Source organism: Procambarus clarkii, chromosome 39, assembly GCF_040958095.1.
Source record: "Procambarus clarkii isolate CNS0578487 chromosome 39, FALCON_Pclarkii_2.0, whole genome shotgun sequence".
Classification (NCBI taxonomy): Eukaryota; Metazoa; Arthropoda; class Malacostraca; order Decapoda; family Cambaridae; genus Procambarus; species Procambarus clarkii.
The window spans coordinates 16,086,452-16,112,085 of NC_091188.1; the positions used below are offsets into that span (position 1 = coordinate 16,086,452).

A 25,634-nucleotide genomic window follows, 5' to 3' on the forward strand; every position below is an offset into this window, starting at 1 on the left:
CTGTTGACAACATGCTCTATCCTCCCACTGTTGACAACATGCTCTCTATCATTGCACTGTTGACAACATGCTCTATCGTCGCACTGTTGACAACATGCTCTCTATCATTGCACTGTTGACAACATGCTCTCTATCCTCGCACTGTTGACAACATGCTCTATCCTCGCACTGTTGACAACATGCTCTATCCTCGCACAGTTGACAACATGCTCTATCCTCGCACTGTTGACAACATGCTCTATCCTCGCACTGTTGACAACATGCTCTATCCTCGCACTGTTGACAACATGCTCTATCGTCGCACTGTTGACAACATGCTCTCTATCATTGCACTGTTGACAACATGCTCTCTATCATTGCACTGTTGACAACATGCTCTCTATCATTGCACTGTTGACAACATGCTCTATCCTCGCACTGTTGACAACATGCTCCATCCTCCCACTGTTGACAACATGCTCCATCCTCGCACTGTTGACAACATGCTCTATCCTCGCACTGTTGACAACATGCTCTATCCTCGCACTGTTGACAACATGCTCTATCCTCGCACTGTTGACATCATGCTCTATCCTCCCACTGTTGACATCATGCTCTATCCTCGCACTGTTGACATCATGCTCTATCCTCGCACTGTTGACAACATGCTCAATCCTCGCACTGTTGACAACATGCTCTATCCTCCCACTGTTGACAACATGCTCTGTCCTCCCACTGTTGACAACATGCTCTGTCCTCCCACTGTTGACAACATGCTCTGTCCTCCCACTGTTGACAACATGCTCTGTCCTCCCACTGTTGACAACATGCTCTATCCTCCCACTGTTGACAACATGCTCTATCCTCCCACTGTTGACAACATGCTCTATCCTCCCACTGTTGACAACATGCTCTATCCTCGCACTGTTGACAACATGCTCTATCCTCGCACTGTTGACAACATGCTCTATCCTCCCACTGTTGACAACATGCTCTATCCTCCCACTGTTGACAACATGCTCCATCCTCGCACTGTTGACAACATGCTCCATCCTCCCACTGTTGACATCATGCTCCATCCTCCCACTGTTGACATCATGCTCCATCCTCCCACTGTTGACATCATGCTCCATCCTCCCACTGTTGACAACATGCTCCATCCTCCCGCTGTTGACATCATGCTCCATCCTCCCGCTGTTGACATCATGCTCCATCCTCCCACTGTTGACATCATGCTCCATCCTCCCACTGTTGACATCATGCTCCATCCTCCCACTGTTGACATCATGCTCCATCCTCCCACTGTTGACATCATGCTCCATCCTCCCACTGTTGACATCATGCTCCATCCTCCCACTGTTGACATCATGCTCCATCCTCCCACTGTTGACATCATGCTCCATCCTCCCACTGTTGACATCATGCTCCATCCTCCCACTGTTGACATCATGCTCCATCCTCCCACTGTTGACATCATGCTCCATCCTCCCACTGTTGACATCATGCTCCATCCTCCCACTGTTGACATCATGCTCCATCCTCCCACTGTTGACATCATGCTCCATCCTCCCACTGTTGACATCATGCTCCATCCTCCCACTGTTGACATCATGCTCCATCCTCCCACTGTTGACATCATGCTCCATCCTCCCACTGTTGACATCATGCTCTCTATCATTGCACTGTTGACAACATGCTCCATCCTCCCACTGTTGACATCATGCTCCATTCTCCCACTGTTGACATCATGCTCCATCCTCCCACTGTTGACATCATGCTCCATCCTCCCACTGTTGACATCATGCTCTCTATCATTGCACTGTTGACAACATGCTCCATCCTCCCACTGTTGACATCATGCTCCATCCTCCCACTGTTGACATCATGCTCCATCCTCCCACTGTTGACATCATGCTCCATCCTCCCACTGTTGACATCATGCTCCATCCTCCCACTGTTGACATCATGCTCCATCCTCCCACTGTTGACATCATGCTCCATCCTCCCACTGTTGACATCATGCTCCATCCTCCCACTGTTGACATCATGCTCCATCCTCCCACTGTTGACATCATGCTCCATCCTCCCACTGTTGACATCATGCTCCATCCTCCCACTGTTGACATCATGCTCCATCCTCCCACTGTTGACATCATGCTCCATCCTCCCACTGTTGACATCATGCTCCATCCTCCCACTGTTGACATCATGCTCCATCCTCCCACTGTTGACATCATGCTCCATCCTCCCACTGTTGACATCATGCTCTCTATCATTGCACTGTTGACAACATGCTCCATCCTCCCACTGTTGACATCATGCTCCATCCTCCCACTGTTGACATCATGCTCCATCCTCCCACTGTTGACATCATGCTCCATCCTCCCACTGTTGACATCATGCTCTCTATCATTGCACTGTTGACAACATGCTCCATCCTCCCACTGTTGACATCATGCTCTCTATCATTGCACTGTTGACAACATGCTCCATCCTCCCACTGTTGACATCATGCTCCATCCTCCCACTGTTGACATCATGCTCCATCCTCCCACTGTTGACATCATGCTCCATCCTCCCACTGTTGACATCATGCTCTCTATCATTGCACTGTTGACAACATGCTCCATCCTCCCACTGTTGACATCATGCTCCATCCTCCCACTGTTGACATCATGCTCCATCCTCCCACTGTTGACATCATGCTCCATCCTCCCACTGTTGACATCATGCTCCATCCTCCCACTGTTGACATCATGCTCCATCCTCCCACTGTTGACATCATGCTCCATCCTCCCACTGTTGACATCATGCTCCATCCTCCCACTGTTGACATCATGCTCTCTATCATTGCACTGTTGACAACATGCTCCATCCTCCCACTGTTGACATCATGCTCCATCCTCCCACTGTTGACATCATGCTCCATCCTCCCACTGTTGACATCATGCTCCATCCTCCCACTGTTGACATCATGCTCCATCCTCCCACTGTTGACAACATGCTCCATCCTCCCGCTGTTGACATCATGCTCCATCCTCCCACTGTTGACATCATGCTCCATCCTCCCACTGTTGACATCATGCTCCATCCTCCCACTGTTGACATCATGCTCCATCCTCCCACTGTTGACATCATGCTCCATCCTCCCACTGTTGACATCATGCTCCATCCTCCCACTGTTGACATCATGCTAAATCCTCCCACTGTTGACATCATGCTCCATCCTCCCACTGTTGACATCATGCTCCATCCTCCCACTGTTGACAACATGCTCCATCCTCCCACTGTTGACATCATACTCCATCCTCCCACTGTTGACATCATGCTCCATCCTCCCACTGTTGACATCATGCTCCATCCTCCCACTGTTGACAACATGCTCCATCCTCCCACTGTTGACAACATAAGAATGAAGGTAACTGCAGAAGGCCTATTTGCCCATTCGAGGCAGTTAGGTTCATAATCACCTCACCATCACTATCCTCACTATTACCACGTCTCCACCATCGTCATCTCTATCATCAAGCCTCTATTTCACCTTCCCACCTTCTGTCACCCCTCTCACGGTCACCCCGACCCCTCTCACCATCACCCCGACCCCTCTCACCATCACCCCGACCCCTCTCACCATCACCAATATCATCCCTTTAACTTTCATCCACTCCCTCCCCCCTCCCACTTCAGCCACCACCCCTCCCCCCCAACCTCACTCACCATCACAACTATTATCGTAACCATCACAATCCACCACCACTCTCCTCCCCACCATCCCCACCACCAACACTCCCCTCCCCTTCACCACCACCACCACCACCACCACTACCCTCACCACCACCACTCTTCCCCACCACCAGCCACTCCCCCCCCCCCACCACCACCACCACTCCCCCCCCCCCCCACCACGGCCGAGGTTTACACCGTGGCAGCTGTGTGGAAGGCACCAAAGGACGGCAGAGTAGGCCCCAGAGACTCATTTTCTTTACATCCTGACCAACCTGAAGAAGAACTCAGCTTTCGGGGGAGTCTTCTTTCTTGCCTCCTTTCCCAGAGTTGCTGATACGATGAGCTGGGTGTGCTAAGATTTGTTGGGGGTGGCGGGACGGGGAGAGGGCTTTCCGGCCGATGCCGGAAATGCCTTGGTGGTAAAGGGGCGGGGTTGTCGAGGGCTGGGGCTGGCTTAGGTGTGGAGGAGGGGCCAAGGGCTTGAGTGGGCTGTATGGTGGGATCAGATATTGTGGCGTGGGCTGGGATGGTCTTAGGGGTTATAAGGGAAGGTGACGTAGTCTAGGATATGGCTTAGGGGTTATAGAGGAGGGTGACGTAGGGTGACGTGACTTAAGAGGAGTTATGGATGCCTGGATGGGAAGGTGTGTATTTAGTTAAGTTGAAAATTTTCGGAATTTAGGATAATCTGAGTTTGGGTTGGGTGGTTTATCCCTCAGGGGAGGTTAGTTGGAATGGCTGTTATGCTCGGCGCTAGAGTAACGTTGACTGAAATAGTCGTCGATAGATTAGAGGGGAAAAGCTCGAGTACTCTTTAACTGATTTGGTGGACTCGTGTGTGTGCACGAATGGCTTTAAACAACCTTGGGGATGACTCTGCTGGCTTAGGACAGGGTCTAACGCTTCGTTGCAGGGAAAACAGGAAATTAAAACACACAGTCAAACGTACACACTCATATGAACATGTTTGTGTAAATTCCGCAAATTTTCCTAAGAGCTAGGTGCTAGAGAGTAACCTTTGCGTCCGTCAGAGAGAGAGTAACCTTTGCGTCCGTCAGAGAGAGAGTAACCTTTGCGTCCGTCAGAGAGAGAGTAACCTTTGCGTCCGTCAGAGAGAGAGTAACCTTTGCGTCCGTCAGAGAGAGAGAGAGAGAGAGTAACCTTTGCGTCCGTCAGAGAGAGAGTAACCTTTGCGTCCGTCAGAGAGAGAGTAACCTTTGCGTCCGTCAGAGAGAGAGTAACCTTTGCGTCCGTCAGAGAGAGAGTAACCTTTGCGTCCGTCAGAGAGAGAGAGAGAGAGAGTAACCTTTGCGTCCGTCAGAGAGAGAGAGAGAGAGAGTAACCTTTGCGTCCGTCAGAGAGAGAGTAACCTTTGCGTCCGTCAGAGAGAGAGAGTAACCTTTGCGTCCGTCAGAGAGAGAGTAACCTTTGCGTCCGTCAGAGAGAGAGTAACCTTTGCGTCCGTCAGAGAGAGAGTAACCTTTGCGTCCGTCAGAGAGAGAGAGAGTAACCTTTGCGTCCGTCAGAGAGAGAGAAACCTTTGCGTCCGTCAGAGAGAGAGAGTAACCTTTGCGTCCGTCAGAGAGAGAGAGTAACCTTTGCGTCCGTTAGAGAGAGAGTAACCTTTGCGTCCGTCAGAGAGAGAGAAACCTTTGCGTCCGTCAGAGAGAGAGAGAGAGTAACCTTTGCGTCCGTCAGAGAGAGAGAGTAACCTTTGCGTCCGTCAGAGAGAGAGAGTAACCTTTGCGTCCGTCAGAGAGAGAGAGTAACCTTTGCGTCCGTCAGAGAGAGAGTAACCTTTGCGTCCGTCAGAGAGAGAGAGAGAGTAACCTTTGCGTCCGTCAGAGAGAGAGAGAGAGTAACCTTTGCGTCCGACAGAGAGAGAGAGAGAGAGAGAGAGTAACCTTTGCGTCCGTCAGAGAGAGAGAGAGAGTAACCTTTGCGTCCGTCAGAGAGAGAGAGAGAGTAACCTTTGCGTCCGTAAGAGAGAGAGTAACCTTTGCGTCCGTAAGAGAGAGAGTAACCTTTGCGTCCGTAAGAGAGAGAGTAACCTTTGCGTCCGTCAGAGAGAGAGAGTAACCTTTGCGTCCGTCAGAGAGAGAGTAACCTTTGCGTCCGTCAGAGAGAGAGTAACCTTTGCGTCCGTCAGAGAGAGAGTAACCTTTGCGTCCGTCAGAGAGAGAGAGTAACCTTTGCGTCCGTCAGAGAGAGTAACCTTTGCGTCCGTCAGAGAGTAACCTGAGAGCGTCAGTTGCGTGAGATCACTTCACTATGTAGTGTTAAATTGGGAAAATTAGAGAGCCTGGTTGTGGCTTAAAGGTATATAATCTGCGATCACTCAAAACTAGTAAACCGTTTATACACATACCACACACACACACAGGGGGTCTTGAAGCTGAGTGGACAGCGCGCAGGACTCTTAATTCTGTGGCCCGGGATCGATTCCCGGACCAGGCAGAAACAAATGGGCAAAGTTTCTTTCACCCTGAATACCTTTGGTACCTAGCAGTAAATAGGTACCTGGGAGTTATACAGCTATTACGGAGCTGCTTCCTGTGTGTACTCACCTAATAGTGCTTGCGGGGGTTGAGCTCTGGCTCTTTGGTACCGCCTCTCAACCGTCAATCGACTAATGTACAGATTCCTGAGCCTACTGGGCTCTGTCATATCTACATTTGAAACTAGGTATGGAGTCAGCCTCCACCACATCACTGCCTAATGCATTCCATCTGTTACCTACTGACACTTCAAAAAAGTTCCTTCTAACGTCCCTGTAGCTCATGTGGGTACTCAGTTTCCACCTGTGTCCCCTTGTTTGCGTACCACCAGTGTTGAATAGTTTATCCTTGTCTACTCCGGTCGATTCCCCTGAGAATTTTGTAGGTAGTGATCATGTCTCCCCTTACTTTTCTGTCTTCCAGTGTCGTAAGGTGCATTTTCCGCAGCTTTTGCTCGTAACTCATGCCTCTTAGTTCTGGGACTAATCTAGTGGCATACCTTTGAACTTTTTCCAGCTTCGTCTTGTGCTTGACAAGGTACGGGCTCCATGCTGGGGCCGCATACTCCAAGATTGGTCTTACATATGTGGTGTACAAGATTCTGAATGATTCCTTACACAGGTTCCTGAACGCTGTTCTGATGTTAGCCAGCCTCGCATATGCCGCAGACGTTATTCTTTTTATGTAGCTTTCAGGAGACAGGTTTAGTGTGATATCAACTCCTAGATCTTTCTCTCTGTCCGTTTCATTAAGTACTTCATCTCCTATTCTGTATCCCGTGTCTGGCCTCCTGTTTCCACTGCCTAGTTTCATTACTTTGCATTTACTCGGGTTGAACTTTAGTAGACATTTGTTGGACCATTCACTCAGTCTGTCTAGGTCATCTTGTAGCCTTCTATCCCGCCAAACGCACCGAAACTACGACGTTGGTACAACATTTGAACAAGTTTTAACACCTAACCAGTTAAAAACAACCAATATAGCAGGTTGTAACAGCGTTCTAATACGTCAAAAACACGTTAAGCTAAGATGTAACAACTTTATTACAAGTTGTAACAAGCGGAAAATAGAGACAGTTACGGTTTGTGTTTCCAGGGATCCTCTCATCCTCTGTTTCAATCCTCCTCATAATTTTTGCATCATCGGCAAACATTGAGAGAAACGATTCTATACCCTCTGCGAGATCATTTACATATATCAGGAACAGTATAGGTCCAAGGACTGACTCCTGCGGGACTCCACTTGTAACGTCTCGCCAATCTGAGACCGCACCCCTCACATTGACTCGTTGACTCCTGTTGCTCAGGTACTCCTTTATCCAATGGAGTACCTTCCCTTTCACTCCAGCCTGCATCTCCAGCTTTTTCACTACCCTCTTGTGTGGTACTGTATCAAAGGCTTTCTGGCAATCCAAAAATATGCAGTCTGCCCACCCTCCTCTTTCTTGCCTGGTCGTAGAATTCAAGTAACCCTGTGAGGCAGGACTTGCCATCCCTGAACCCATGTTGATGCTGTGTTACAAAATTCTTTCGCTCCAGATGTTCGACTAGCTTTCTTCGCACAATCTTTTCCATCAGTTTGCATGGTATGCAGGTTAGGGACACTGGCCAGTAGTTCAGTGCCTCCTTTCTATCCCCTTTCTTGCATATCGGGACTACGTTAGCTGCTTTCCAAATTTCTGGCAGTTCCCCTGTTGACAGTGATTTGTTATACACTATGGAGGGTGGCAGGCACAGTTCTTCTGCTCCTTTTTATTGTATCCAAGGGGAGATTCCATCTGGGCCTATAGCCTTTGTCACATCCAACTCTAGTAAACACTTCCTTACTTCCCCGCTGGTAATCTCAAACTCTTCCAGTGGTTCCTGTTAACTATTTCCTCTCTTATCTCTGGAATTTCTCCTTCCTCTAAGGTGAAGACCTCCTGGAATTTCTTATTCAGTTCCTCACACACTTCCTTGTCGTTTGTATTGAATTCTTCTGCCCCTAACCTTAATTTCATAACCTATTCCTTTACTGTTGTTTTTCTCCTGATGTGGCTATGCAGCAATTTAGGCTGAGTCTTTGCCTTGCTTGCGATGTCATTTTCGTATTGTCTTTATGCCTCTTCTTCTCTGTGTGTATGTGTGCTGATGGTGAAATTATGAATAGGATTAGGGCAGAAGAGGAGAGCAAGAAACTACAAGAAGGTTTGGACAAACTTAAGGAATAGTCCATCAAATGGCTATTAGAGTTTAACCCAAGCAACTGAAGTAATGAAGATAGATATTGGGAGGAGGAGGCCAGATACAAGGTACTATTTGGGAGATGAAATTCTTTAACAATCAGGGAGAGAGAAAATTCTGGGAATTTATATCACACTGCATCTGTTCCCTGAAGTCTATAACAAGAGGATATCATCAGCGGCATATGCCAGGTTGGCCAACATAAGAATTACCTTTAGAAACTTGTGTAAGGAATCATTCAGAACCTTGAATACCGCACGAAACCAATCCTGGAGTATGCAGCTCCAGCGTGGGGTCCATATATCTTGTTAAGCATTAGAACTGGAGAAGGTTCAAAGGTATGCCATCAGACTAGTACCCTAGCTGAGGGGAACCAGCTACGAGAAAAGACTTCGAGTTGCTGGAAGACAGAAGAGTCAGCAGAGTCATGATCACCATATACAAGATTCTCAGGAGAATCGATAGAGGAGATAATGACATTATTTAACATGTGGTACATTCACAAGGGGGACACAGGTGGAAACTGAGTACTTAAATTAGCCAAAAAGACATTAGAAATAACTTTTTCAGTCTCATAGTGGTTAACAAGTAGAATGTACTAGGCAGTGGTGTGGATGCACTAGGCAGACTCCATACACAGTTTCAAATGTAAATGTAATAGTGAGAAACAGAATAAAGAGTCTAGGCATATATTCTATATACTAGGCATAGCAATAGTGGAAAGAGTGAAGATAGTGGAAGTAGTGACTAATAATCTTCCTCCAAACCACAAAAGGCCGAGCGAGGTAAACGACAGATGCAACGAGAGTTGTCTAAAGGTGATGGAAAGCAGCCACAGTAGCAAGAGGAACAACATCTAAAATCCTAATACTAGGAGACTTTACCCACAGGGAAATAGACTGGATAAAAGGATCCCCAAGAGGGTGATGAGACATGGAGAAACAAAACTGGTAGACAAACACTTCTTAAAGCAACATGTCACAGAACCAACATTAATAAGAGGAGACGGCCTACGAGCAATACTAGACTTGGTGTTTTCCTCTTATGTGGAAAACCTTCCTTGAGGCAGAAAGTCTCTCAGATGTCTGGAAAAAGGCAAAATGAAGCAGACGATGTACGAGATGCCTCTAGGAGCTAGTGATCACTGCTTTGTCATGCTTGAATATAAAGTGGAGCTAAAGGAATTGGTTACACAAAGAAACCTGATGAAGAAGAAAAGAGATTACAAACGTGCAGGACTACAACAGGATGAGGCATTTGCTGATGCATCGGAAATGTGCCGATGCACATTTCCGGGGCCTCGACCCCGTATCGAGGAGGCCCCCTCGATACGAGGGGGCCTCGTAGCCTGGTGGATAGCGCGCAGTACTCGTAATTCTGTGGCGCGGGTTCGATTTCCGCACGAGGCAGAAACAAATGGGCAAAGTTTCTTTCACCCTGAATGCCCCTGTTACCTAGCAGTAAAATAGGTACCTGGGTGTCAGTCAGCTGTCACGGGCTGCTTCCTGGGAGTGGAGGCCTGGTCGAGGACCGGGCCGCGGGGACACTAAAAAAAGCCCCGACATCATCTCAAGATAACCTCAAGATGCAACAGAATAGTTCATTCAGGTCATTAAGTGGATGAAAAGAGTAAACTCCTGGATCAATAGACGGTGCAGGGAAGCTAAAGGAGACAAAAATGGAAAAAGTACAGAGAAAAGGTAACAGAGAACAATAGGGAGACGCTAAAGAAAGCAAGGAATCAATACACCCGAATTAGAAAAGAAGCTGAAAGGCAATTTGATCATGTCATTGCTGCAAAGACTCAGGAACAACCGAAGCTGTTTGATAGTCATACAAGGAGAAAATAGACAGTGAAAGACCATAAACTCAACGTGTCCAGGAACTCGACGAAAGATTTCAGAAGACCTTTACATTACAACCAGCGTGGAGACCAAGGTTGCAAGATGAAAGACCAGAGGAAATACTGGATGACACAGTAGTCACGGTGGAAGAGGCGAAAAATAACCTTAGGGAAGTAGACATGACAAAACAAATGGTGGTAGACAACATCTCGCCATGGTTTGAGGGAGGCTGCAGTAGTCCTCACGTCATTCGTTGTCTAAAATAATTAATAAAACCCTTGAGATAGCAAAGTCTCACAAACGTCTGGAGAAGGGCAAACGTTGTCCAAATATACATAAAATAGAATAAAGACACTGACCAGTGTCCTTACAAGTATTCCTTGTGAAATGCTGGAGAAATTAATCAGGCCAAGAATGATGGAGCATCGTGAGAGGATCGACTTTGGAAAAAAAAAAAATACTGTGGATTTAGAAATGAAAAATCGTGCTTAAACAAGATTGAGTTTTATGACAAGTTTACTAAAATGTGACAGGAAAAGAGGCTAAGTAGACTATTTTTATAGACCGTCAAGGGATATTTGTCACTTTTCTCTTAAAAAGTTTACTGTTCACGATGTTGAACCAGATAACTAGGAAAACAGTGAACTGGGTAAGGGAGTATCTGATGGACAGAAAACAGAGTCACAGTCAGAGAGGAGGTTTCACGCTGGAGGATTGTAACAAGTTGGGTCCCACGAGGCTCTGTCCTGGGACCACTGCTGTTCCTAATTTATGTGAAGGAGCTGCCCGAGGGATGGAGTTCCGACATGTCAATGTTTGCAGGTGATGCAAAGCTGATGAGAAACGTGGAAACAGACGAGAACTATATAAATTTACACGAATGATCTTGACAAACTCCAGGAATGGTTAGGCAAATAGTTGCTGAAGTTCAATACTAACAAGGTAATGAGGATGGGGAAAGGGAGGAGACCAGAAGGCATCTACACCATACGGGCAAGGCAGCTACAGCAATCAGAAAGAGAGAAGGATCTGGGTGTTGATGTAATTTCAACACTCACACTGAAGGCACACACAAACCGGATAACATCGGCAGCATATTGGACGCTGGCAAATACAAGAACATTGTTCAGGAATCTTCTGAATCAGGACCCTTTCAAAGCAATCTACACATCATTTGTTCGACTAATATTAGAATACACAGTCGCCTGTGTGTAATCCGCACCTAGTGAAACAAAGACAAAATTAAAAAAGTACCGAAGTTTGCAACAAGATTAGTGCCAAAGCTTTTAGGGGCTAAGCTACGACCATTCGCTAATGGAATTAAATCACATAACCCTAGAGGATAAAAGGAACAGAGGGGGATTTGATCACTTCTTACAAGATACACGGGGGAATAAGGTGGACAAGGATAGTCTTTTCGCTTTGCGATAAAGCATTACAAGACTACACAGGTGGAGGTTGGAAGCACAAACGAGCAGAACTGACGTACAAAAGTACTCGTACCCTGTACGGGTAGTTAACAAGTCGAAGGCCCTCAAACAGTTGATCCAACAATTGACCCAACTGAGACAACACTAATGCATTCCTGAGGGACAACAGTTTGTTCATAGCACCATTAAAGATTGCATAGCATGCCAGAGGTACAATGCAAGAGTGTCCATACACAGGTCCACCGCCACTACCAAAGGAGTGTGTTGTACTTGTACATCCCTATGAAACAACTGGAATGGAGAACTCAGGTGCCATCATTCTCACAGCTACAGAAGATAAACGTCCAGTAAAAGTGTAAAAGCGTGTATCTATTTATTCACCTGTGGAACAAGATAAACAGTTCAATTGGAGGTAACATCAGATATGACTGCTCACTCATTTATACATGCTTTCTGTACATTTGTTGCCTGTCGATCATGTATTAAACTAACGATTTCAGACAAGGGGCAGACAAGATTTCAGACATCTGTAATTTGACGAAGCTTTCTTGTGGTAAATATGTACTCATCCTGCAGTCTGTACAACAATGAAACATCAGCGCAAATGGAAATTTATGCCACCTAAACCCCCCATGGCCTGGAGCCCTTTGTGAAAGAAATGTTTGGGATAATCAAGAAATATTTGAGAGAAAAAACCACACCCACAGAAAATATATTTCATGGAACTTCAAACAGTAGTCATGGAAACTGAGTCGAGAGTTAATAATAAACCATTAACGTGTATGTCGGACTAACCTACACAACACGTGTCAGTTAGCCCAGCCCATTGAATGAACTGTGGACCTGTCTCCGGTACCATCCTTTGCATACGAGGTCAGAGATCCCTCATACGTGGGTGACAGTGAGCGGGTATTGGGAGTAAATCATCTGTAAATAGATGGAATGACGTAAAATCAACTCAATAAATAGATGGAATGACGTAAAATCAACTCAATAAATAGATGGAATGACGTAAAATCAACTCAATAAATAGATGGAATGACGTAAAATCAACTCAATAAATAGATGGAATGACGTAAAATCAACTCAATAAATAGATGGAATGACGTAAAATCAACTCAATAAATAGATGGAATGACGTAAAATCAACTCAATAAATAGATGGAATGACGTAAAATCAACTCAATAAATAGATGGAATGACGTAAAATCAACTCAATAAATAGATGGAATGACGTATGGACTAAGGAATACTTATCAAGAGAGCACCATTACAGGATTAATTCCTCTGAAAACAAAGTTCATATCCAACCTTATGACATGGTCTTGGTGGATTGTGATGGTTCGAGGTCTCAATGACCATTAGGTAACGTAGTGTCTATCCATCCAGACATTGAGAGGATAGTTAATGTTTTGTTCAAAGAAACTGCATTCATGGAGACATGAGAACTAGTACTTTTGGATTCCGTGTGGGCGGATAGATGCTGGACAACTCTCAGTATCGCCAGCGACAGCACAGCACACAGACCAGCAGACACAGCGCACAGACCAGCAGACACAGCGCACAGACCAGCAGACACAGCGCACAGACCAGCAGACACAGCGCACAGACCAGCAGACACAGCGCACAGACCAGCAGACACGGCACACAGACCAGCAGACACGGCACACAGACCAGCAGACACGGCACACAGACCAGCAGACACGGCACACAGACCAGCAGACACAGGTTTGGATCACAGAAACCTGTGATCCAAACCTGTGTTTGGATCACAGGTTTCATTGTACCTGTGATCCAAAGATCACAGGTACAATGAAACCACATGGTTCTGCAGCTACATAGAGGACATAACCCTACATGGTTCTATGGCAATATATAGAACCGAGCCACTAGGCTTCCTCCAAGAAAAATACAATTGTAATGAAAACAACTTACAACTTAACAGGCATCTGAAACAATAAAAAATCCCCATATATAGTAAAAATTGAAATCTTCAGCCCCGTTACTGTGACTCATCGTCTGAAGGTGTTGCATGTGTTGCGCATCGCGGAACTTTATAGGCTTATTAACTTAATGTTATAATAACTATTCATGTCGTTAGTGTCATTAGGGCACAAGACTGTCCTTAATATTAGACACACACGAGCAATAATGTGATGATAACAATGTAAGAGCAAGCAGTGACATCAAGCACATCACATCAAGCAGTCAACAACATCAAATGACATCAACACATCAAGCCATCACCAACACATCAAGCCATCATCAACACATCAAGACGTCATCAACAACAATGACGCTTTCACGGCAGGCTTTACACACCACCAGTTCCATCTCTCTATAATCTACATCAATATTAAATATTCACAGTTTTATTAATTGGGAATCTCATTAATTGATATTGGAGAAAGTCCAAAGGTATGTCGCCAGACCAGTCCCAGAACAAAGAGGAAAGAGTTACGAGGAAAGATTAAAGGAATCAAATCTGACTTTACTGGAAGTCAGAAGAGCAAAGAGAGATGATTACAACACAAAATTCTCGTGGAAATTAATAGGGCAGACAAAGCTAGACTATTTAGCATCTGAATAATAATAATAATAATCTGGTAGAATTTTGAGGGTGAGTACAAGTCGGGAAAAAGTTGTTTCATTTTACTTCAAATTGGAGCACGATAATAGGGATGGACAGACTAAATATAGCAAAGATACCCCACTGGGTGAGCGGGAAGCAGGTATAACCGAAGCATATTTTTGAGAGGTCGCTGGGCGGACAACAGCCAGAGCGCCGGCACGAGGAGCGGTCTGCAGTGCTCCTGGCGAGTTCTTCATTCTCGTTCACTACTTCTTGTTGTTATTACTAGCGTTTCCATTCTGTTAATGTTAATTCTTCCTCCTGCTCCTCCTTGAAAGCGTCTACATAGATTTAAGTACAATTGGTGTTTCAAGACTACAATACTCTTATTATATCAGCTGGATTTTTTAATTGCTCTCAGTATTCCTTTCCATTAATTGCCTATTTTGAACCTGGATGTTGTTTTGTCTCCTGGTGCTGCAGTCTTCAGTGGATGTAGTGGCTTAATCTTCACTTGGCGACGGAGCTGGAGGAGAGACCAGGTGCAGTAGAGGCAGTGCATGTATTTATCCTGTGTGGATTTTTTGTTGATGAGAAATAGAACGATTTAACCATGATGAACAGGTGATGGAGTGGTTTCGTCAGGTTGCTAAGAAGCTTGACTGGAGAAAACAGGTTCTTCTGGTACAGGTGACTCAGTGACAGGTGGTACTGTAGTTAGTGACGATAATTGCCGATAATAACTGTCTGGACACAAAGGCTGCTGTTCTTCCAGCCCTTTCTGTCTGCAAGTGTTGGTAGTTCATGAACTGTTCAACTGTTCAGTGGTGGGCGGAGGCTGGTTGAATGTTTGGTAGGACCAACTTAGGTGTTAGGCTGTAGTGTGGCAGCACTATACTTCCTACACCAGGCAGCAGCATGGGTGACTAGTGTTGCTGACGTCAGAGTCGTCGGGCGAGTTGCAGAAGCGGCTTGTCTGGTCTCTGTTATTTTCCCCCAATTGCTGCCGTCGGAGTGGACATTTCAGCGAAGTTGTGATGTGAGCGCCGCCACAGAGCGTGCATCGTTTGTGGGGTGCCTGCCAGTCCCGAAGGTGCCACGCAAGGCGCTAGTCGCTGTATTTTTCTCCTCGTAGAGTGCACGTCCGTGGGTAGTGGTCGCATTGGAAGCATTTATGACATTGTTTCACTTGGAAGAATATTTCCTTCGATATCTGACTTGGTGACGTTGAGATGCAAAAGCATCTGAAGCTATTTTCTTCAGCAAGCGTTGCTACAGAAGAAGACTGAATGTCACCATCAGTATTTAGTCGCTCGCGGACTTCCTTCTGGATAGCTACTGCTTCAGCGGAAATTTAGTCAGGGTTTTGGATGTTAAAGTCTAAACTTAAAATCGGTGGTAAAACTATCTGATATCCTGCAGGTGGTGATGCGCATGACAAAGATGATTCTCTCAGACAAACAACGTCGTGGTGAGAGTAGAAGCAGGTTAACTTCATGTAGTGCAATCTGAGCTCCAGGAGTGGACAGTCTCTCAAGTGCCTCTTCACCGGCAGAGGAGTCGAGCGCCTCTAACGTCTTCTAACGATGTCGACCAATGCCACTTCACTGATGTCTCGAATAATGTTAAGTACTGTCGGAAAATCCGACACCATTTAATAATAATATCATACAGACAGATAAGAGCTGTGTTACCAACAAGTTACCCATAGAAAACGTAACCTGTAGTGGAATTACCGTCTAAAGAAAACGGGATATCATCACCACATACCATTATAATTCACCAGCTATTCTGCTGGGAATTATTCTTAAATACATTAGTCTTTGGACTTTACCATCATAAAAACATCTTATATAAATTAACTTAATTATCAATATTAAAGTAGAGTAAATGTGACCCTTCTATCACTTTCTGAAATCTGGACAAAGTAGGCCAGGCGTCAGAGTGGGGAAGGAGGGCAGCCATTGTTGTGTCACCTCCGAGACGTGTGGAGCAAATAGGCTCCTATCATATCTGGACAATGTCGGCCAGACGTCAATAGAATGGAGTGTTAGATGCAGCCATTGTTTATACGAGACCAGAGGCTCACACGGGAGCAAATTCGGCTCCTGTTAATTTTACTTGGACGTAGTGTTATGGATACCAAAGGTGTACCATCTGTCAACACGCTGTCAACAAATCAAGTTAAGTGTTCTTTCCGAAACCCATTATTTATCATTAGTGGCCATTAATGTCATTATATAGGGTGACCCGGTTAGATCACATGGAAGCCTCAAACTAAAGGTAATTAAGCCAGGTCTTCATGTTCCATGTACTGTTTTCTCTGATATACTTGTCATATATAGGTATCTGGCTTCACAGCTAGCGCACTTTTGACAGGTCAAGACGAGGATGCAAGATTTGTGCGCCAGTTACTGGGTGATATGGAAGCTACCTCAAAGAGGATAATTTGGTGTCTACACCCTAGTTATACCTGGTGGACTAACCTGCTGTACTATAAGATAAGGAACCTCTTTAATGTATGTAGTTATTTCTGTAGTTTGATTGGCTGCATATATATATTAATTTAATAACCCCCCCCCTAATGTGTAGAGGATCGATTTGTGAGATTAAGAGATTATTGCAGAAATACAGTCCACTTATCATTATACAAATTGCTATCGAAGTATATAAATTAACGTAAATATAAATTCATATAAATTAAATAAATATAAATCTCACAGGTCGGTTCCCACATTATTTGGTCATCTTCGAACCGGATGACGGATTATTTGATCCTTTGAACCCACATTTGGTCATCTTAGTACCGGATGAACCAGTTAACCAGTGGATTCATTAAATATACTAGTGCAGTGTTATTTAAACAAAGCCAGCAGTCAAGACGGCAGCGTAGCCTCGAGGGAGCTCAGGAGCCTCCCTCAGCCCAGTTCAGCTTCGTCAGCGGTTTCATGCACACCCACAGATATTTGGTGGCGTGTTATTTCGTGAAATGACAGCGCTAATATAGAATCCAGCCAAATTAGTGACTGTGTCTTCGCGAGATTGTTCACGGATTTCGTGGTGTTACATTTCGCGAGAGATTATCTACGAATTTTGTGGACTTTATTTCGCGAGGTCACTAATAATATTTAATACTTCTTGATAATACTAGAAGTTTCATAGAGGCTAATTAAGAGGCTATTATCAATAATTGTGTATATTATTTCTCCAAAATAGAGAATCATTTAATATATACTGCACTAGTGATCACAGTATAATATTTACTAATTGCCAACCCACAACAGGGTAGGATATGACTAGTTGAACTATTATTGCTCATCCTAGTCCCATTATTACCATAGTCAGTTGAACTATATTGATCAACCTAGCACCATTAATGAATGGTCCAGACCCTATTTTGGGTGTAATTTTTATCAACTCGAGTTGAGTTGTATATATATAATTTACTTATGATCATTACACCTTTGAGTGATTAATTAGTGTCTCTACCATCCTAGGGTGATATAGAAGAGCTAACCTAAAGGTACTTCCAGTGACACTGGTTTATCACTCAAATCATTAGTGTGTATGATTGTATATATATAATGTGTATTAATTTTAAGTGCTAACCTCTAGTAGAGGTAGGATTATTGCCTAGTGAGTGCATTTTACCCTAGGCTATCATTAGAGTTTGTTCAGTATTATGAGCAGCCCAAGTACAAGTCCCACAAGGCTTCACCAACGAGCCAGTATGGATAATGCAGGGAGAATGAAAAGAACCCTTGCAGGTCTTAAAGGCCACTTAACAAGTCAGATCAAGAAATGTGAAGATTTGTCACAACAATCTCAAGTTGATTATGCTGACCTGGAAAGCTATTATCAAGCAGCTGCAGGTAAATTTGAGCAAATCAAATGCCAAATAGCAACATATGTGGCTGAACTTGCCAACACCAATTTATCAGAAACAGAAATAGACGACATTATGGTTGATCTTGCGAATTATGAAGATCAAACTCAGGCCACATTACAGCCTTATGTCAAATTAATTGCCCAGAACAAGGCAACAACAACAGCAACAACAGCAACAGTTGCATCTAATACGAGTCAAGCAGAAGCTCGACTCCCTCCAATTAATTTACCCACTTTCTCAGGAAAAGATGAGGAAGATTGGGACGAATTTTGGAACAAATTCGTTGACCTTGTAGACTCAAAACAATCTTTACCAAAGAGTAGTAAATTCTCTTATTTGCAAGGTCAATTATCAGGTGAGGCTAAAACAGTAGTATCCCATCTGAGATTAACTAATGACGGCTATGATCTGGCAGTAAAACTCCTCAAGGATAATTATGCTGATCCAGAAGTAAGAACATCACATTTAGTTCATGAGCTGTTGCATTTACCCCCACCGGAGGCTTCAGCTGATTCACTCCAAGTCTTCAAGCTGGAGGTAGAATCATTGATCAATGCCCTCAGCCTGACAGCAGATACAAACGGGGCTGAGTGGGTCTTGAAAATAATTGTCCAGGAGAAAATACCTAGGGACATATTGAGACAAATGAGTGCTCATTACAATAAAAGTATCTTATCCATGAATGAAATATCTGAAGGTTTAAAGTCAGTAGTTCATCAATTACGAACACATGACAAATTAAAACCACCAAGTAAACCCTCAGAAACCAATAATAGTAAACCACAGAGTACCAAAGGTACTCCAACTCAATCTAGACAATATAATTCAACACCAAAGTGGAACAGTGGCAGTGTGGGCGTATATGCAGTGGGACCCTCCAAGCCTATAGTTACTGTGTCATCCAAGAACGTGACACCAAAGGGTACTGGAAGCTATGGAACATGTTTGTTCTGCAATGAGAAACATTCAATGTACCACTGCTCTAATTTTCCTGATAGTGACGCCCGTGTTGAGCGACTCAAAGATTTGCAACATTGCACGAGGTGCCTCAGGAAACATAACATCAAGGATTGTGATACCCAATTACACCCTTGTAATAGGTGTAACAAAGGTCAGCACCATGCAGCATTGTGCAGAGACACCAAAACAACGTCTCCAAACCCCAAGGTGGAAGATAGCATTCCCACCACAGTACAGTACTGCAAGGTGCAACAAACAAAGAGTGTCCAATCGGCAAAGTCTAAAGGTAATACGACTTTGCCTACTGCCCAAATTACCATCCTGAATAAGAGGGCCAAGGTCCATACCCGTGGGTTGTTTGACCAAGGATCCCAGAGAACATATGTCACTAAAAAGTTGGCAGATGAATTACAATTAAGGCCTGTAGCCCAGATGTCATTCAACATCTCAGGGTTTGTAACAGATGCAGGACCTCAAGTCTACCAGGTGGTACAACCATCAGTACGTTTAGGCAGGTACGTCTGTCGAGTACAAGCCATTGTGGTGGACAAAATACCAGTAGACCTACAAGTTCAAGGTCTGAGAGCAACAGCCAAATTCCTGAGAAATAGAGGAATAAAATTGGCAGATAATATTAAGTCTGATCACCTCACTGACTTCGGTCTCCTTGTTGGGACAGACTATTGCCATCGATTCATCGGTAGCCCTACTAAATATCAGGGTATAACCATGTTAAACTCTGCAGGAGGTAAATTACTCTCAGGCCCAGTATCAAGCCTGAGGAGACCTATGCCTGCAGATAAACAATACCAGTAGAAATCTAAATTTGTCAGCTGATTATATTTCTCCAGTAGCATTATACTAAGGAGATTACAGCTGACTATAGTAACAGAGGTTGATGTTAGTATCATCATTTGAAGCTGAAGATGAGTTCATGAGGCCTCAGTGGCAAATCAGTGAACAGTAGCCTAAAACAGCTACAAGTCACTGCGACCAATGTCACTGAACCCACTGCAGTCTCAGAACTATACTTTACTTTAATGATGAGCTATTCAATCTTCTGAATCAATTAACTAAATTAAACCCCAATAAATCTGATGACTGATTTGATACATTTATTATTTAATCAAGATGTATTCCATGGGCCTCAGTGTTTATATATCAGTGACCAGTTACCTGAAGAAACTTCAAGTTATATCTAATGTCACTGATCTCACTGCAGTCCCTGAATCATACTTGACTGTAGTACTTGATCACATTCAGTCTTCTGGGTTAAATAATATGTAATAAGGCTTGAATATTAGCCTTTCAAGAGTTGACAGGGAAATGAATTCGCATTAGACTTCTAACCCCTGCAACTCTAGTACGGGACATCCGTCCTGTACGAACAGACACACAAATGTGTGATTACTAACTACTAACATCAAATTAATCTAATAATCCGAAGGAGGAGTATCGGTGTTCGTCTGTTCTAAAGAGGACTTCGACCCGTGAGCAGCCCCTGGGGAATTATGTCGGAAAATCCGACACCATTTAATAATAATATCATACAGACAGATAAGAGCTGTGTTACCAACAAGTTGCCCATAGAAAACGTAACCTGTAGTGGAATTACCGTCTAAAGAAAACGGGATATCATCACCACATACCATTATAATTCACCAGCTATTCTGCTGGGAATTATTCTTAAATACATTAGTCTTTGGACTTTACCATCATAAAAACATCTTATATAAATTAACTTAATTATCAATATTAAAGTAGAGTAAATGTGACCCTTCTATCACTTTCTGAAATCTGGACAAAGTAGGCCAGGCGTCAGAGTGGGGAAGGAGGGCAGCCATTGTTGTGTCACCTCCGAGACGTGTGGAGCAAATAGGCTCCTATCATATCTGGACAATGTCGGCCAGACGTCAATAGAATGGAGTGTTAGATGCAGCCATTGTTTATACGAGACCAGAGGCTCACACGGGAGCAAATTCGGCTCCTGTTAATTTTACTTGGACGTAGTGTTATGGATACCAAAGGTGTACCATCTGTCAACACGCTGTCAACAAATCAAGTTAAGTGTTCTTTCCGAAACCCATTATTTATCATTAGTGGCCATTAATGTCATTATATAGGGTGACCCGGTTAGATCACATGGAAGCCTCAAACTAAAGGTAATTAAGCCAGGTCTTCATGTTCCATGTACTGTTTTCTCTGATATACTTGTCATATATAGGTATCTGGCTTCACAGCTAGCGCACTTTTGACAGGTCAAGACGAGGATGCAAGATTTGTGCGCCAGTTACTGGGTGATATGGAAGCTACCTCAAAGAGGATAATTTGGTGTCTACACCCTAGTTATACCTGGTGGACTAACCTGCTGTACTATAAGATAAGGAACCTCTTTAATGTATGTAGTTATTTCTGTAGTTTGATTGGCTGCATATATATATTAATTTAATAACCCCCCCCCTAATGTGTAGAGGATCGATTTGTGAGATTAAGAGATTATTGCAGAAATACAGTCCACTTATCATTATACAAATTGCTATCGAAGTATATAAATTAACGTAAATATAAATTCATATAAATTAAATAAATATAAATCTCACAGGTCGGTTCCCACAAGTACTTTATTCTGGGTCAACTGGTGGCTCCCCCGGAAACGCACTTTGACTTTGTCGATCATGAGATCTACAGGTAAGCACCATAAGGCGAGGACAAGAAGCCTGAGCCATACAGCTGTTACAGCCTAAACGGCCCGAAGTTGCGATGGAAGAATACTCTCTCACTGTCAGTGAGGCTGGCCTGGACGCTCGATACTGAGAGCGAGGGTAAAATATGTTACATGACTAGAAGAAACAACTTATTGAAGATGATAAACCTAATAAAGGTCATCGAGAGAAAGGGAACTGTGAGAAGACATAACAGAATTTTATGTCCGGAGGCGCAGTAAGATAGAACCCCACCAACACGTACAGCCTGGCAGCCATCAGGAGACAAAATAATAATGCACTCATGACTATATATACAGCATATGTCTTAATACCTTAAAAAAATAAATTAAAATTAAGATCGTATAGAGATTTGCTGGAAGTTGTCCCAGAATTAAGAGGATCGAGTGACAGGGATAGATTGAAAGAACTATATCCAATAACACTGAAAATTGAGAGGACGGATATGATCCAGACATGCAAAATATTCAAATGTATTGGGATTAGGTTTCTTGTATCGAATACTTATTTGTACCCTTTGAGAGTCATACATTGATCGATACCCTATTTCTAGGGTATCGATCATTATGTATGTTCCTACATACATAATGTATGGAGCCAAGTGGCTTTAATTTAAAATTGGATTTGTATTGGGTTTGAAATAGATGTCGCCTTTAAATATCTTTTATCCACTTCCATTTTCACACAGCAGCGAGAGGCAAACAACTTGTGGTTGGGTGACACAACGTACACCATCCAATCAGAACGAAGCCGGAAGCTGTCACGAAAGCTCCCTTTAGTTACACAGCACTCTTCCGAGCACTCAGTCGATGCTCGGAAGTCATTGGGTAGCCCCTGCTGACACGAGTGCGTCTCCGTTCGAAATCTAAGAAATGCCTTTGGATGCTAATCAAAAGTCTTGACAATGAAGAACTCTAAGCTAAACCTTTGGAAGAACTGCTCTAATGACTGTCTGTTTATGTATGAATTTGATATTTTATTGTCATTGTATATATATATTCTTCTTTGAAGATGCTTATGTTTAGAGTAAATAGTAAATTAAGAAATGGAACTAACTGAGGGGGAAAGTTAGGCATACGGTATGATACAACCGGAAGGCGTCCCGAGCAACCTGAAAGATGGGTAAACATTTATTTGTCTTAACATTGCGAGTAGACATCTTGAAGATACATCAGACCACAAAGAGAATGCACCTGTGACCACCTATAATATATGATATGATGCTTGTGTATGACTGAACACTCTCAGTGTGTGAGGATACTTGCTACTAATCTAAAAATGTTGATTGGAAAATCAAATTGATCAAGGTAGGTGTTGAAATACGTTAAGTGCCTTCTCAATGTTTCGAATACGCAAATTGTTGAGGTGTTAAATTTTGAATAATTTCACTTCATATCCTTATTATATGAGATTAGTGTTCAAAGAACAAAATAACAAAAGGTACAGAAGAGTAGGAAGAGGTCCCACACCCACGGGCTCCCTCCCTGAGGAGGTGAACATCCGAAAACTTGCACACGTCTCTCACTTGTGATTTATCAAATTCAAATCTGTATTTTGTATCTGTATTCTTGTGTTGTAAATACTTACAAATGCTTGAATTACTTTGTTTCAAAATATTCCTTCAAAATAATTATGTATATTTTGTTCACTGAATCGAGAAATAACATTTCCGTAATTATCTGTGCGACTACATTTTTCTTTGTGCATTACATTTCTATGTTTTGTTCATTTGTGTACTGCATTAATATCCCTCTCATTTACCATACATTCAACTTCCCCTTTGCACTCTATATTACATTTCAAATTAATTACTCTACTTGATCATTATTTTCCATCCTCCATTAGTTTCTTTAATTATATATCCCTTTCCCATTCCATATTTTTCCTTCTTTAATTACAAGTCAATGTGTCCACTTCATCCCGAATTGCATGTCAATTAAATTTCCCCATTACATGTATATTTCCTTTATTTATTTCCTTTCCATTTCAAGATCATTAACCCCCTCTAGCTGTCAGTCAATTTTAGCTCCCCCATTACAGATGAGAGCAGCAGAAGAGTAGACGAATCTTATTTTCCCAACATTTGTCAACCAAAATTATTTCATGCTGCAAGTCACAGGACTCCTGACAAGAGTGTGGGCTTCCATTGTTCGTGACAGGAGAAAGCTGAAACATAACACCGCAGGCCAGTAATGATAAGATATTGTCTAGGAGCTATATTCCAACCCCCGTAGCTGTGTGGGTAGTAAAGATGTGACAAACTATGCAACAAAGGCTCGTGCTTCACTCATAATATTGTTAAATGCGTGGTTCGTAAAGAAGGCAACGTGGCAGTCTTGGTTGTTAGTTTTTACGTTTAGTAAGTAATTATCAAAGAAGGCACCAAGCCGGGAAGGCTACGTAGGAATATTTTACATTATTGAATGTTTCAAGTCTATGATCCACCACCCTCAAACACGTCGAAGCTAACGGAGACTGAACTTCCAAATAAGCAGGACGCTGAAATCCTGAGCGTCTTGGGCGATTCATCAATTCCAGTCGGAAAGAAGTCGATATATATATATATATATATATATATATATATATATATTGTGATCACCTGGACTTAATAGTACCTCAGAGGTACCACAGCGGAATCAAGCAGCATCAAGGCCTCACACGATCTGACAGCGATACTCTTTGACGAGATTAAAGCTCTGTAGAACCACATTTCCAGCGGAGACAGAGGTATAACATCAGACTGTGCTAATGGATGGACTATTACAAATACTGGGTAAGTCACTTGTGGTTGAGAGTCGAACGAGAGGTAACCATATGTTTAAGACACACACAATATCTACAAAACAAATCTAGTTTTACAATGAAGGAATAATATAAATTGTTGATCGCTAGGCTATTTTGATGGTTGAGCGTTTTTTTTAATATTAACATTAAAGATAATTCGTGTTATTATAAAGCTATATAATGAGCTTTAATTCTCATTATGAGCTTTAGTGAGCTATTTATGAGTTTGGTTATAGGTACATATCAACAAGGATTTTCTGATTAATAGTTGCCATGTAAACAGTCTCAAATATAACACCAAGAAGTGTTGCCATGGAGACAAATCCACTTATTTGTACACGAGACCATCTGGTGGCTGGAAGGGCGCCTCTTTAGTACATAATTCGAGAAGTTTCCTAATGCATGCATTCTGGGATATTACAGAGAAATACAAACTGGATTCTGATGAACTCTGACCATCATTATTCCATTCCCGGGTACGTTAGTGGACAGTGATTCAATATCTAAGTATCGTCTCACAGCTGGCGCCTGGAACCCACTCAGTAAGTCGAGAAGTTCCTTCCTTTGGAGGTTCATGGCTGACTCGTATGGAATCAACAGAGTCGAGTCGCTTAGCCAATCTGCACATGGATGTAAGTACTTGGATGGTGATTGGTCGAAGTGGGCTTCCAGTTTTGCGGGGTTCTGACAGTCCCGTACGAACACCCAGGATAGAAATCTCCTGCAAGTTTTGGCAGGGTAAGTCCAAACGTTTTTGGCATTTTCAGTTTCAAACATTTTCTTTACTTCTATTTAAATTCGGTAGTATTATCCCTAGTGATCCTTTAATATTTAGCTTAGTCAGAGAGAACGAGATTTATTTTTCTCAATATATTCACGCTTTTCGGGGGTGACATTGGCGACTTATCACCTATCATGACGACTATTTCCTTATTCTCTCGAAGGAAGGCGAGAGACAGGGATAGTCTATCCTTAACTATATTTACTTCGAGTCTTTCCTCTTTCTG

The 25,634-nt window shown here is 43.3% G+C and overlaps 1 protein-coding gene across 1 annotated transcript; it reads right to left on the minus strand.

Annotated features, from left to right (window-relative positions):
* Positions 1-353: 353 nt before the first annotated feature.
* Positions 354-1,625, minus strand: LOC138372559 (uncharacterized). The gene has a single exon (XM_069338038.1). The coding sequence runs from the start codon at positions 1,623-1,625 to the stop codon at positions 354-356; it is 1,272 nt and encodes a 423-aa protein (XP_069194139.1).
* Positions 1,626-25,634: the final 24,009 nt, after the last annotated feature.

Coding starts and splice junctions, on each gene's coding strand:
- LOC138372559 (XM_069338038.1), bottom strand. CDS start 1,625: ATGGAGCATGATGTCAACAGTGGGAGGATGGAGCATGATGTCAACAGT.